The sequence below is a fragment of the Colletes gigas genome, unplaced genomic scaffold (genome assembly GCF_013123115.1).
Source record: "Colletes gigas isolate AHSC1104 unplaced genomic scaffold, ASM1312311v1 Colletes_gigas_Sc00029, whole genome shotgun sequence".
Classification (NCBI taxonomy): domain Eukaryota; kingdom Metazoa; phylum Arthropoda; class Insecta; order Hymenoptera; family Colletidae; genus Colletes; species Colletes gigas.
In genome coordinates this window covers 655,706-672,367 of record NW_025106658.1, presented here as the reverse complement: position 1 = coordinate 672,367, position 16,662 = coordinate 655,706, and the positions used below count along the sequence as shown (strand labels likewise).

General features: G+C 33.5%; 1 protein-coding gene across 1 annotated transcript in view; it reads right to left on the bottom strand.

Annotated features, from left to right (window-relative positions):
• The window catches only part of LOC122401892 (LON peptidase N-terminal domain and RING finger protein 3), a 107,476-nt gene extending 91,890 nt beyond the window's left edge, over positions 1 to 15,586 (bottom strand). Inside the window, exon 1 of the mRNA XM_043404317.1 lies at positions 14,454 to 15,586. Within this exon, the coding sequence (XP_043260252.1) occupies positions 14,454 to 15,024 (571 nt within the window). The 5' untranslated portion in view covers positions 15,025 to 15,586. The remainder of the gene's footprint in view (positions 1 to 14,453) is intronic.
• Positions 15,587 to 16,662: the final 1,076 nt, after the last annotated feature.

The following is a 16,662-nucleotide window of genomic DNA, read 5'->3' as shown; positions in this document are numbered from 1 at the left end:
ATAGAATTTTGTCGAAAAAAATCAATTCCAATGCAAGTTAATCATCATTAAATCTCTCAAAAAATATTAATTTCTCAAAAAGTATTAATTTTTAATTATCATAGTTACGAGTAATCATTACCATTATCGATGATAGATATTTAATTTATGGTCAATTATTCGAAATTTTTTCTGGTTACACTCCGACCATCGATTACTATAATTAGAATTTTCTTATCAATACTACAATAAATATAAGAGTGTAATTTAATAACGTTATGTTACAAAGAACAACCCTTAATTTCATTTAGAACATCTTAAATATCACAAATACACAATTAGTAAAATCAATTAAAAATTGGATCCTTAACTCTTTCATCGATCGAATAGAAAACGATCCTGTGTCTCTGACTATTCATATTTCGATTTTTGAAAGTGAAATAACTCGAATTATAGATAATGGTATTTCTCTTTTGGTGATGGTCGAAGCAATAGAGCGAAAATCTTCTTATCGTCGCTGGAATAAATATAAGAGTGTAATTTAATAATTTCATGTTACAGAGAACAACCCTTAATTTAATAAACATCACAAACACCCAATTAAAATCAATTAGAATGGTTCAACGTTGATAAAATTGGATCCTTGACTCTTTCATCGATCGAATAGAAAACGATTCTTTGTCTCTGATTATTCATATTTCGATTTTTGAAAGTGAAATAACTCGAATTATGGATAATGGTATCTTTTGGTGATGGTCGAAGCAATAGAGCGAAAAATGGAGTAAAGCAACGTGGGAAAAATGGTAATTGAAGGAGTGTGTAATGTGGAAAGTTTAGTTCCTGGCCCCCGAGAGGGGAAAATTACCGTGGCTGACTTAAAAGGCCAGGTGTGTGGACGGTGCAGGTGCGATCGAGCAAAGAAGCGATCCGACTTGTGTGTTTGCAGGTGGCTTGTTCGCATGATTCGTTTTTGCTTCTTTAAATTTAGTTTCTGCGTCAACGGGGCTTATGTAATTTTCATATAACGGACTGCACCGCGATACGAGGTGTCCAGCATGGCTCTACGATGCTCCACGTAACCATTTACCGCATTTTATGTCATGGAAACAAATTTAAAATGCTTCATATACCAAACACCCTGAACTGCTATAATTAAAATAAAGTTATTATTAAAGTTATTAAAGTTTATATTAAAATTGTTATTATTGGCAATAGTGGAAAATTTGATTGGTCGAAATCGAGAAATTTGTTGACTTTGATTGTGATTTTTTTTTCATACAAAATTACTATTTTTGGTCCTTGATTTTTACAAAATAATCAACTAGCAATGGTAAATATTTTAGATTATAATTATTATACTTTCGCGACCGAAATATTTTTAGTTACAAATAACGATTATTAGTGACCAAAATTTATTTCAATTAGTCGTAATTGTTACACTATTGCTATTCATGTTATTGATAATAGTTATCCAAAATTGTTATTATTGGGAATAGTGGAAAATTTGATTGGTCGAAATCGAGAAATTTGTTGACTTTGATTGTGATTTTTTTTTCATACAAAATTACTATTTTTGGTCCTTGATTTTTACAAAATAATCAACTAGCAATGGTAAATATTTTAGATTATAATTATTATACTTTCGCGACCGAAATATTTTTAGTTACAAATAACGATTATTAGTGACCAAAATTTATTTCAATTAGTCGTAATTGTTACACTATTGCTATTCATGTTATTGATAATAGTTATCCAAAATTGTTATTATTGGGAATAGTGGAAAATTTGATTGGTCGAAATCGAGAAATTTGTTGACTTTGATTGTGATTTTTTTTTCATACAAAATTACTATTTTTGGTCCTTGATTTTTACAAAATAATCAACTAGCAATGGTAAATATTTTAGATTATAATTATTATACTTTCGCGACCGAAATATTTTTAGTTAAAAATAACGATTATTAGTGACCAAAATTTATTTCAATTAGTCGTAATTGTTACACTATTGCTATTCATGTTATTGATAATAGTTATCCAAAATTGTTATTATTGGGAATAGTGGAAAATTTGATTGGTCGAAATCGAGAAATTTGTTGACTTTGATTGTGATTTTTTTTTCATACAAAATTATATTATTTTTGGTACTAATTACCTAGCAGTGGTAAATATTTTAGAGTTTCGATTTTAGATTTTGAAAAATGAGCTGAAAATTTAGGATGATGAAATCGTGTTTGAGACTCTTCATTTTTCAATGTGTAAATTAGGTATTGGAATTAAATATATTGCAATAATACAAATTACAATTTAATTGTAACAAAAAAAAAAACTTAAATAGAATACAATTTTTTTTTTATAATGCTTGGTTTTCAACGACGATGGTATTTGAAAATTTGTTCTATTCACCACTTATTGTTTCTATTTATGTCATAATTTTCTTGAGAACAAAGCTTTGCATGAAAAAATGATATTAAATAGAATACAATTTTTTTTTATAATGCTTGGTTTTCAACGACGATAGTATTTAAAAATTTGTTTTATTATTCACCACTTACTGTTTCCATTTATATCGTGATTTTTCTTGAAAACAAAGCTTTATATGAAAAAATGATATTCTCTCTTTTTAAATTGTCTTTTCATTTTTAAATCGATATAAAAATAATTGTCAAATCTACGATTCTCTCCTACATAAACAGCATAGCTAAGAAAATGTATAATTTCTTCAAAACATTAAATCGAAAGATATATATTTCAATCCAAATTACCATAAATCACTAAAAAGATAAAATTGATATTTCTAGGCCCAATGCAACGAAAATATCTAAAATTTCTATACACAAATTGAGAATTACTACTTTCGAACTTGTCCTATCACTGAAAGCGCTCAAAAATTCTGAATGTAACGTGCAATTTGAATCATTCTACAACTAACTATACGTGGGAAAGCTCCTTTTCTAGACACTGACACATTTCTAGCTTGATACACGAATCCAAGTGTTCGAATTATGGCGCTACGACTGGGATATTGGGGAGTCGTTCGAGGAATGTATAGCAACCGAGGGGTCGGTCGAGCGCTTGTGAGAGCGCGAGCCCTCTGGTGGCGAGCATGGGAGGCAACGCCATAGAATCATTTCGCGACGAACGATCGAGAAACTCCGTATTCAAAAACTTTGTCTATTCTATCGCGAAAATAACGTTGTTTCGATCGAGTAACGCTTATAAATTCTGTCCTGCTATATCGCGACCGTCTTTACGACCAATAAAGCGATGAACATTGTGCCACAAATTCAGTTCTTCGTGAAATATGAATTCCCGCGGATTTTGTTGACTCGTATTTCTGTCCACGCGGTTAGCTGCGCTGAAATCTTGCTTCGTCGAGTACGAATGACAGATTGGCCATCCCCCCTCGTGTTTTCTCTCTTTCTGATACCGTTGGTAAACGATTACCGAGAACAATGACGCGTAGCCGCGATAACACGTAAGCCACGGTTCCGTGACTAATCGTCCTTGCTGAGATCGTCCTCGTTATCTTCGTCATCGTAGATTACATTTTACGGAGAAGGCCCCCGCGGATTGTATCTGCGTATGAAAGCGAGACGAGAACGATTAGGCCAAGTCTCGCTGCAGGCTAATGCTATACAGTGTGGTCCACGCGATTCTCACAAGTCCTAACTCCGTTATTATTGCAAATGACTGTTTTTTAAATTTTGTTCAGAATTTCTGACACGCAATATTGATTTAGCGCCATTTCATGACATTTCATGAATTTTACAATATTCATTTCTATTCTTATTGTTTGTTTTCTGAGGAAAATATGTAGTCTGTGGTCATCTGAACTTTGGACAAAATTTGGTACCAAATTCTAGCCATAACTCCGTTATTATTGCATTTCCGGAAAAAATGCCAAAGGAACAGGATGAATGGTTCGAAGAGCCCAACATCCGTAGGCCTTTAGATTTTTTTTAGAAACAACAGTGCGTGTGCAATTAACAATTGCATCATTTATTTAAATACAAATGCATATTTTTTTTCACACAGATCGATTCTTCTCTTCATTCTACGTAAAAAATTATTGGGGTACCATGGCAAAAAAATTAGTAGATCTCGAGATATTTCAAAAAAAGGCTTTATCGAAGAAGACGCTCGAACGTGCTTCAAAAATAAGATACCAAAATGACGGAATTAACTCTTGTTTGTAAATTGGGTCAAAAACAATGTAAAATTTCATTACGAGCTTTAAAATTTTTGTTAATACCACATTCTTCTGATTAACGACTATCAATTACAAGCGTTGTTTATTTATATTTATTTTATATTTTTCTACAGGCTTTTATTTATATTTTATTAGTTATATTTCAGGTTTTCATTTATATTTCATTAGTTATATTTCAGGTTTTTGTGTATAACACGTTTTTTTATTTATAAAAAATTAACTTCTCTGAGGAGAAAAGGTAATTTTCATTACGAGCTTTAATATTTTTCTTAATCCCACATTCTTCTAATTAACGTCTATCAATTACAAGCATTGTTCATTTAATTTATTTTATATTTTTCTACAGGCTTTTATTTATATTTCATTAGTTATATTTCAGGTTCTTATTTATATTTCAGGTTTTTATTTATATTTCATTAGTTATATTTCAGGATTTTATTTATATTTCAAGTTTTTATTTATATTTCATTAGTTATATTTCAGGCTTTTATTTATATTTCATTAGTGATATTTCAGGCTTTTATTTATATTTCATTAGTGATATTTCAGGCTTTTATTTATATTTCATTAGTTATATTTTAGGTTTTTATTTATAAAAAATTAACTTCTCCGAGTAGAAAAGGTAATTTTTCTTTTAAACTCTTTAAAACTCTTAAATTTGACATTTCTTTTACTTCAAAAACAGATTTAATGCCAGTGTATAATTATCTAGCTTCAAAAATATTTTTTTGCTTTTTGAAAACGAAAATAATTCATTTTTTTCTGTATTTTAACGCCAAAAAGCGTGGTTGCTATCAGTTACAATATTATATAAATATGAAAAAAGAAAACTCTATTTATAGAGTGCTAAACTTTCATTGTCTAAAGGCTCATTATTTTTTTTTTTATATAATATCTAGCTACATTATGATTACGAAGCCAAAGAGAAATTTCGAAATCGATTTTCTAATAATTTGTTAAATTTCATACTTACGATGTACGAAGCTTACGAAAGATTCTCCATAAATTCACGGAATATTAAAATTTCTATATTTAAATTAGATATTTTCAGATTTACATTGTTTTTTCCCCAAAAATAATTTGTAAATTATCAAACTACTTGAGCTACTCATTTTTAAATTTATTTTTTCGAATATTCACGTAATATTCTTTCTCAAAGATCATTTATCATGTTTCTCACATTTAGTGTACAATAACAGGAAATCGAATTTTTTTTTTTAAATTCTAATTTAAATTCTACGTTAGCGAATAAAATATTGGAAAGATAATTCTTGATTTATCTAAGCTTAATTTCTAAATGGAAACATCGTCGTCCTTATTGCAACTCTTGAACAATGACTAATCAACCATTTGCAACTATGCAATTATCAAAGCGCGCGGTATCATCAACAATTACAAGGCTCGATGCTTAGATTTTTTCCCAACATTTAGTTACAAAAGGCAGCGAACAAACACGTACCCGATGAATCACCGTTTTTTCTCTCCCCTTTAGGCAGAAATCGTCGATCATAAATTACCATCGCGGGATGCTTATTTTCCCCTCGATTACAAATTACTGCTGCAGTCATCGTTCTGCAATGCACCGAGTGCAGGTGTTTAGTCTTAAAAGTCTCAACAGGTCGCAGCCATTTTGTGAAACGTTAACTAATCGACGTCTCACATTGGAAATAAAACAACTATTAAATAGTATATAATTAATTAAATTTAATACTAAATATACAGTCCAGTCACAAAAAAAAACAAATGTCAGTGCTAATTGTCGAAACTCAAACTTTGTAATTCAACTGAATCATCTTTTGTAATTTCTTTTTCATGCATCTATTGTATATTTTACATAGAGAATAAGAATATAGTAAAAATGTATGTGATATTCCAATATACTTTAAAATATTTCTTGTAATTTAATATGAAATGTTCATAAATTCAAATGTATATGTTTTTAAAATAGTTAGATTACAGTCTTTAATTAACAATTTTTGTAATAATGTCCACGAGTCTATTTTAAATGATTTTCTGTTCAAACCTTGCTTCCTCATAGAATTTTATTTATTGCATGTTAATTTTAATTTCAAACGAGCTTTGTAAAATTTATAGTAAAGTAGTGCATATTATAAAAAAATTGGGAAACAATACAATAAAATTAAAGAGCTATAGAGAGCACAATAAGATACAAATGGAATAAAATTCAAGAAACAACATTACAGAAAGTAATTAATTCTATAAAAAACAGAATATTCGATAGAATTAAGAACAAAAGGCAGCAAATACCAATTACTAATTTTTCAATTTAATTCTCTGAGACTTTAAAAGGCTTCTTATACAAATTTCGCCATATTTCCGTGTGTTAAACTATAATATCTTGTTTACAAAAAAAAATAAACTATTTTCTCCAGATTTATATATATTTCTTTTCCAGCTTCTGTTATATCTTAGCATTTCTTTCATTATATCATCAAAATTATTTAAATTCTTATTATTCCTGTATAGTACAATGATGAGTCTACATTGTTATTAATTCTTTATATTAAATCAATAGTAAATTCAATAGTAAATTCGCAAAATATTCGCAAAATATTCGCAAAATAAGTCTGTTCTTTTTCATAAACATTGCATTCACGAGCAAAGATATCAGTAAAAATATAACATTTAAATTGCATTTAAAAATTTAATTAAAAAATGAATATTTAATGTATATAAATTGAAACCAAAATAGAGGTAAATTGTTGTTAATAATTTTTCTTATATTTCCAATTGAATTATTCATAAATATTTTAATATATTGAAAATATAATATTTTATGTTAAATTATACAAATTTTAGAAATGTTATAATTTAAATTTCTACCTTAAAATTGAATGATTATATAATAAACAAAATGAAATAATATAATTGTTGTTAATAATTAAATTGAATTTTTCTTATATTTCCAATTGAATTATTCATAAATATTTGAATACATTGAAAATATAATATTTTATTTAAATTATACAAATTTTAGAAATGTTATAATTTAAGCTTGTAACTTAAAATTGAATGATTATATAATAAACAAAATGAAATAATATAATTGTTGTTAATAATTCAATTGAATTTTTCTTATATTTCCAATTGAATTATTCATAAATATTTTAATATATTGAAAATATAATATTTTATTTAAATTATACAAATTTTAGAAATGTTATAATTTAAGCTTGTAACTTAAAATTGAATGATTATATAATAAACAAAATGAAATAATATAATTGTTGTTAATAATTCAATTGAATTTTTCTTATATTTCCAATTGAATTATTCATAAATATTTTAATATATTGAAAATATAATATTTTATTTAAATTATACAAATTTTAGAAATGTTATAATTTAAGCTTGTAACTTAAAATTGAATGATTATATAATAAACAAAATGAAATAATATAATTGTTGTTAATAATTAAATTGAATTTTTCTTATATTTCCAATTGAATTATTCATAAATATTTTAATATATTGAAAATATAATATTTTATTTAAATTATACAAATTTTAGAAATGTTATAATTTAAGCTTGTAACTTAAAATTGAATGATTATATAATAAACAAAATGAAATAATATAATTGTTGTTAATAATTCAATTGAATTTTTCTTATATTTCCAATTGAATTATTCATAAATATTTGAATACATTGAAAATATCATATTTTATGTAAATTATACAAATTTTAGAAATGTTATAATTTAAGCTTGTAACTTAAAATTGAATGATTATATAATAAACAAAATGAAATAATATAATTGTTGTTAATAATTCAATTGAATTTTTCTTATATTTCCACTTATATTCCAACTATTAAATAGTATATAATTAATTAAATTTAATACTAAATATATAGGTTAAGGAAGGTTGTAAAATAAGGAGGAGTTCATGCAACCCTAAGGGGAAGGCAATAAAGCTATACTACTGCTACTACTACTAAATATATAGTCCAGTCACAAAAAAGAAACAAATGTCAGTGCAAATTGTCGAAACTCAAAAAAAAACAATATTTGTATAATCCCAGCGGTTTAAGGGATGATAATATTCATTTTCCTTCAAATTATACGTTAAATACAACATTGTAACTAACAAAAACCGTATTTTTAGAAAGAAATAAAGAAAACTGATCATTGTTGGCTAACCCGAAAAAATACAACATTGTAATGAAAAAAAACGTGTTTTTAGAAAGTAATCCACTAAAGAAAACTGATCATTGTTGGTTAATCCGAAAAAATACAACATTGTAACTAACAAAAACCGTATTTTTAAAAAGAAATAAAGAAAACTTAACATTGTTGGCTAACCCGAAAAAATACAACAGTGTTTTTAGAAAGAAATAAAGAAAACTGATCATTGTTGGCTAACCCGAAAAAATACAACATTTCTCTAACAAAAACCGTATTTTTAGAAAGAAATCCACTAAAGAAAACTGATTATTGTTGGTTAATCCGAGAAATATGAGCGTTGAGGGGTCAATTTTGGTTTGTTTTTTCCTATGGAATTCCCCCCTCTCTGCTTGTCTAAACTGATGGTGGGACACCCGGTATAAGAACCGCCTCAGACTGGCCGTGAACTTACCGACGCGACGTCTTCGCGTTCGAACGCAGCCGCTCCCTTTCCACGCGAGGCGTCCGTTCGGTGCACTCGGTATGCAACCGAGGAGAGAGAAGAAGGAATGCGATCGATTCAGTTATTCTTTCCAGCGAGGATCGAGAGAATCGCTTTACCTGCCTGCTGCAGGCTCGCTTTATACGCTTCGAGCACCGGGGCTCCATGGAACGCGTTCCTTCTACGGTGCATTGCAACGTTCCAAAGCATCCTTTTGCTCTTTAACCAATTCCAACGCGATTTAATTAGAAAAAACTGTTCAACCACGTATCAATTCACTCTTTTTTAACCCCTCAACCAGAGTTAACTGTTTCGATCTCTTTGGAAAATGCGTATGGAAATTGCTCTGTTCAAATTTAGAGTATACTCATCAAGCACAGATATATGTAATATGTGTAATATGAGAAATTGGGTTGTTATAAAATCATTTTTATTTTTTTATTTCTTTACATATATTTAGCTATTTACTTCAATTAAGAGAAATATTTTGCATGTGAATGAAAAAAAAAAATCAATTTCTTACTTTAATTTGCTGTTAGAAAATGGTACTCGTCAAGCACAAATATGTGTAATATGAGAAATTAGATTGCTATAAAATGGCTTTTATTTTTTTATTTCTTTAGTTACATTTATGTTGGGGTGTTGAATAATTCCACTTGCACACATAACTCAATATATATTTAGTTATCACACATAATAAGCATAAAAAGAACAAACTCAAATAAGCATACGCCTGAGCACGACTACATGGCGCATACTAAGATGGCGCTGCGGTGGGACGAGCAAACCCCCTTCAAGATTCTAATTTCCAGCTCATCCTAATTTAATTTCATTGAAAATTCATTGTCTAAGATTGAAAGTATTTGTTAGTTACGATTTCAATTTTATCAAGAGGATCTAAGTCCTAAGTACGACTACATGGCGCATACTAAGATGGCGCTGCGGTGGGACGAGCAAACCCCCTTCAAGATTCTAATTTCCAGCTCATCCTAATTTAATTTCATTGAAAATTCATTGTCTAAGATTGAAAGTATTTGTTAGTTAAGATTTCAATTTTATCAAGAGGATCTAAGTCCTAAGTACGACTACATGGCGCATACTAAGATGGCGCTGCGGTGGGACGAGCAAACCCCCTTCAAGATTCTAATTTCCAGCTCATCCTAATTTAATTTCATTGAAAATTCATTGTCTAAGATTGAAAGTATTTGTTAGTTAAGATTTCAATTTTATCAAGAGGATCTAAGTCCTAAGCACGACTACATGGCGCATACTAAGATGGCGCTGCGGTGGGACGAGAAAACCCCCTTCAAGATTCTAATTTCCAGCTCATCCTAATTTAATTTCATTGAAAATTCATTGTCTAAGATTGAAAGTATTTGTTAGTTAAGATTACAATTTTATCAAGAGGATCTAAGTCCTAAGTACGACTACATGGCGCATACTAAGATGGCGCTGCGGTGGGACGAGCAAACCCCCTTCAAGATTCTAATTTCCAGCTCATCCTAATTGTAATTTCATTGAAAATTCATTGTCTAAGATTGAAAGTATTTGTTAGTTAAGATTTCAATTTTATCAAGAGGATCTAAGTCCTAAGCACGACTACATGGCGCATACTAAGATGGCGCTGCGGTGGGACGAGCAAACCCCCTTCAAGATTCTAATTTCCAGCTCATCCTAATTGTAATTTCATTGAAAATTCATTGTCTAAGATTGAAAGTATTTGTTAGTTAAGATTTCAATTTTATCAAGAGGATCTAAGTCCTAAGCACGACTACATGGCGCATACTAAGATGGCGCTGCGGTGGGACGAGCAAACCCCCTTCAAGATTCTAATTTCCAGCTCATCCTAATTTAATTTCATTGAAAATTCATTGTCTAAGATTGAAAGTATTTGTTAGTTACGATTTCAATTTTATCAAGAGGATCTAAGTCCTAAGTACGACTACATGGCGCATACTAAGATGGCGCTGAGTTGGGACGAGCAAACCCCCTTCAAGATTCTAATTTCCAGCTCATCCTAATTTAATTTCATTGAAAATTCACTGTCTAAGATTGAAAGTATTTGTTAGTTAAGATTTCAATTTTATCAAGAGGATCTAAGTCCTAAGCACGACTACATGGCGCATACTAAGATGGCGCTGCGGTGGGACGAGCAAACCCCCTTCAAGATTCTAATTTCCAGCTCATCCTAATTGTAATTTCATTGAAAATTCATTGTCTAAGATTGAAAGTATTTGTTAGTTAAGATTTCAATTTTATCAAGAGGATCTAAGTCCTCAGCACGACTACATGGCGCATACTAAGATGGCGCTGCGGTGGGACGAGCAAACCCCCTTCAATTTATTTATTTACTTCAATTAACAGAAATATTTCGCATGTGAACGAAAAAATCGATGAAATATCAATTTTTTACTTTAATTTGCTGTTAGAAAATGGTATCGAGCGAAGCATGAACACCAATATACATGAATCTGTAATTGCTTCTGTGATGACTAATTAAAGGCAACGATACATTTACCAAAAATAATTCACACTATATATGCGTGGTTTTTTCCATTATTTATTTATAAACTTTCATTTGTTCCTTTTATTTCGACCTTAAAATGTTTCAAATATCTTGAAGTTTTCACTAAAATTGCAATTTAAACTGCAAACTGTACTTATTAATCATGACGAATATACTCGTCATGGCAAAAAATTTTATATTGTCCACTATATACTGACATTATTAATCTTTCATTCAATTTCTTCCTCTCAATTGTTTGAAAATCTTTCAATTATTTTGAGCAACTCAACTTATATATATATAATTCTTTTTAAAATAATAAAAACATGATCACCGAGTCCTAAAAAATATTTTTCCTGTCAAGCACATGTTTACAAAGTTTTTCTCGACTAAAATACTCTGTTTTCTTGTATAATAGAAAAGTAAAAAAGTGCAACGAGTGCTGATGCTCCAAAATAAGGGCAAATGTAAAGGTGACTGGATGTTTCAACCATTCTGAACAAAAATCATACTTTCTAGCACCATAAATAATAAACTAAAATCGAATGTTGTATACGCCCGTGATTGGTCAGTGTTTTTCGTTAATAATTCAAAAACGAAGCTCCGTCCGACATTTTTGCAAAGGAAATTGTTGTTCAGAATCGTCTCAGCTACCCCCCATTCCCGGTTCTTACACTATTTACGGGGCACCCTGTATTCTCGACGTCTTCAAAGGTCAAAACACCAAAGCCAACGCCAAATAGTTCAAAGAAGCGACACCGGGGGATAAATCTTCGAATGTTCTCGCGAATTTGCTAATAAATTCCATGTTCCAAAAAAAGCACGAGATTCGAGAAAACGCTGTTTACGAGACTGTCGTCGTGAATTCCAACAGTGAGATGATCGCCGTGTAGCGTCACGGATTAAAAAATAGAAACGGGCCCAAGAGATGTTTCGCCGTCTGGGAATCCGGACAAAGGAGTCTCTGCTGAGAAATTGCAACGGGGTCGTCAACCACGTCCCGTTCGAGTCGTAATAATTAAAATCCATCCATGATTGGACGCAGAAACAACTGATGCATTCCCAATCGCGATACAAATGGCCACGCGCGAACAAACATCGAATAAAAATCATCGAAATGCTTCTGAATTCTTTTAAAAACATTCACTCGATAGGCTGATTGTGCAACAATCTCGTGAGACTGATACTTAAAATCTCTGGAGCTTCCTGACCGGGAAAATTAAAATTACAAAATTTTCTAAACGAATAATAACAGTAGAATGTTTGCTAATGTGTGATAAACAAAAAAGAAACGTCAGAATAAAAATGGCGTATTAAATTAAAGTTTCTAGGTTCGATCAAGGATCTCTAATGTCTTGGTTGTTGATTATAGTATTTAGATCCTCTTCAGTGATAATTAGACTGCGGATTTAATTTTCAAAAAACTACAGAATTCAGTTAATATGCAAAAATATAAGAAATACTTAAAATAAGATACGAATTATTATATTTAAGGGTTGAAACAACCCTCTACAAAGCTCCAATTTCATTAATTTTATTAATAAAAATATGAACTTGCATGAAGACCCGCAGTCTAGTGATAATTTAAAATGTAATTCATGTAATTATTATTCAAAAATATATTTCTTTAATTTTTATTATCTATGTGGAGATAAGTGTTATATAGTTTTTTTTGTGTATAAAGAAATGATAATTTGGCGCTCAAAATGATATAAAAAACAAATAAATGTTCATCTCTAACAATGAAAAGATGAGAATTTGTTGAATAGAAAAAAGTGAATTAAAAATGCTATGAAAAACGTTCATTTATGAAGCTAAAGGTAATATAATTTGTTAAATATACTATTTCTCTTTTCTATTAGTAATTATGCTATAGAAATTTATTATGAAATTAAATAAAATACCTGAGTACCTGAGTACTATAAAAAATAGTGAAAAAATTGCATATTTCATTAAAATAACGATTTTTTTCTTTCATGAAGTTAAAATATAAATTATAACAAAAGATGAATACTAATATTCAAAATTGAAATAACAAATTTCAGTTTCAGGTCTTCTTTCATGAAGTTAAAATATAAATTATAACAAAGATGAATAGTAATATTCAAAATTAAAATTACAAGTTTCAGTTTCACGTTATCCCTTCCCCAAAATCATTTTGAGAAAAACACACTTAATTTTTCAACCAGTTTCGTATAAAATCTTCTTTCATGAAGTTGAAATATAAATTATAACAAAGATGAATACAAATATTTAAAATTAAAATAACAAATAACAAATAACATTTTGAGAAAAACACACTTAATTTTTCAGCCAGTTTCGTATAAAATACGCTTGAGAAAAGAGATGACTCAAGTACCGTCGAAAAGGAAAAATAGTCGTAAAAACTCGAATGCTAAATAAAGTGGTGAAAAAACGAAGGAACGAAAAAAGACGATATACGTGCATACTTGTTTTTTACAGAGGAGATAAAGAGTTTCGCATATTATTTACGGGGCGGTGTTGTTTATAAAAACGAGAAGTTTTCTTCGGTCGACTGATAAAACGGATAACATTATCGGTAGATCGAGCGTAGTAAATAAGAACATTTGAATGGAGTATCATTCACGAAGCAGAAGCTATTTTTTGTCCAATTTAATGTATCCGGATTATCGGTTTCTACAGTTCGTCGACAGCTTTCGATAATAAACTTTAATCGTTCGCGAAACGAGCACCACTTTTCTGTTGAAATCGTTACATACAAATTAATTCGATCTTCTGCGGTTCGTAACGTTATCCGGATTCGTAATGGTTGTTTCGTAATGATCTTTATGTAACTACTTTGTAATCCCCGGCGAGAATTTAGTATCTCGAGCAGCGCGCGACAAAGAAACCGCAAGAGTTTAAAAAAACTCTTCAAATCGCATCGAAGTGCAAACCGAGGTCCAAACGATCGCACTTTTTCCCCCCCGAAATGTGAGTAATATCTACACCGGTTCGATGTTCAAACAGTCGAGCGTCAACATCGATTAGCGGTAATAATACTTCAAACAAGAACTCTCGAATGCACGGAGCTGCGCGCGCCGGTTCGCGCATGCGCGTCGAATCGCAGTGACACGCGATAAGAAAACGAGCGCGAATGTTCACTCACCGAGATGCACCGCGAGGTTGTACCTCTCGAGGGCCTGGGCCAGGTGGCCCTCCTTCATCAGAATGTCACCCTCGTGTCTCGCCCGGCTGGCTTCCGCCTCGCGGGGCCACCACTTTTCCACGAGCCTCTGCACCAACACGTTGGTCTCACCCACAGCGACGATCTTTTGTCCGCACACGCGACAGCATTTCCCCGGCTCCACGCAATTCTTGCAGTACGTGTGACCGCAGTTGGTGGTCACCGGCAGGCAGAGAGTACCCTCGCAGAAAGGACACGCGAAGGACGTCTCGATTTTTCTCCTGGACCCGGTGGCGGTCGCGGCGACACCGACCAGCTCCTCCAGGAGCGCGTTGGCCAGGTGTTTCAGTCTCTCGACCGGCACTGGTCTGGCCGCCAAACATCGCGAGTAAACACCTATGGACTCGCTGATACGTCCACACTTGGCCAACGAGTCCCCGTAGCCGACCAACACCTCGAAACTAGCGGTCTGGTGCTTCAAGCTTCGCTCGTACATCTCGACAGCGAGCCGGTAATTGCGCGAGGCGAACGCTTCCTTCGCTAACTCGGTCATCTTTGCTGATAAACAGTCCTCACAGCGCCGCGCAGCAGAATCCGCCTGTTGACTTATTCGTGGCACTCCGGGCGACGCGCATCTTACCTCATCGATTCCTGGTACACTTTTAAAACCACTTCACTGCGTAAACTTCCGCTCGACGAGTCGATTCGCGGTTGCACGTTTGACAGTTGGCCGGCCACGCGGTTGCGGAATCGACGGGCGAACAGGCGGCACTAGAGCTGCCTGCGTACAGCACGACGGCGCACTGACGACTGCCGTCTCGATTGTCACCGCTCGCTCGAGCCACTGTCAGAAACGTAAACCAACCGGGCAGCGAGAGGGGTGGCGAACGGAGGCGGTGGTGGTGGGCGACGGCAGCGCCGCGCGGCGGCACACACACCTTCGACTTTTCGCTGCGTCTACCTCCGCCAACTGTTTCACGATACCGCGGACCAGTGTCAACGGTTTCACGTTCTACGTGGGCGCTCACGACGGTGTCAAGCCACCACCCCTCCACTGCGGAGCATCAACCGTGGCGTCATCCTGTCACGAAGTAGATTCACCCTCGATCCACATCATCGAGATACTCCTTTCCCCTCGAATTATCTCAACCAACTCTAAAAATTCTGGGCGAATTCATTGTTTGTTGACGTTCCCTTTATCTCGTCCAAGGATCAACGTCGTCCGATGTTCATCCATCGTCGAAACGTCGAACGGAGAGTCTCCATCGCGTATTTTTGTTATTCCGTGGCGAACGGTACAAGTCCCGTTCATCTCGCGGATGACGTACTCCCCGAGTACTCCCCGATCAACAGGCTCGAGTCGAGGGTATTGAGCGGCGTCCTGACGCTAGCAGCTGAGCTGCCCTTGAAACAAAAACACCGTAAACTTTCACGGGAAATCACAGGTGAACAGGTTGGCCCGTAACAAACGCGACTCGATCAGCCGGTAGAGGATCTGGAGGACCAGGACACTTGTTGTTAGCTCTGTTATCTCTGTCACCAGGAGTGGAATCGTCGAAAGTACGGGGTTTCCCCTTCAGAAACGCACTGGTACGAGGCAGCTTACATAAAGAACGGTCGTGTCGGTGCACAAAACGTGGCGGGAGCGAGCCGGATTTCGATTGGATCAATTATTCCACGAGCGAGCCTCGGGCTCTCCGGGCTCTAGGAATCTTACTGAGCATGAGCAGTGACGTTGCTTGCTCTACGTCGCGGTATTCCACTTTACCCGGCACCGAGATCAGACCTGCGTGCGCTGCTCCCCCTCGTTGTGTACCGTGCGTGAGCGTGCATCACCACTGAGTACGCAGACGCACTCTAAACACACTTGTGTACCCAGCCACGTTTGCGCGTTGCAGCCAATGCACTCTCGCGTGCCTTACGGACCGAGACGATGCACCACGCGCCCCGGTGACCGTGTACAAGCGATATCAAGGGGTCATTCTACTTTCGAGGCTGTTCACACTCACTGGACACCTAAAAAATATCCAAATATAGTCACGACTGGTGTTTAACCCTCTGTGGTTCAATGTCCAGGTGGATGTGATGTCGTATTTCGGTGCAGAAACTTCTCCATGACCTCGACAACTATAGCAGCCTTGAACTATGGAACACGGTGGATCCGAGGGTACAGTTCGAAACTTTAGTAACC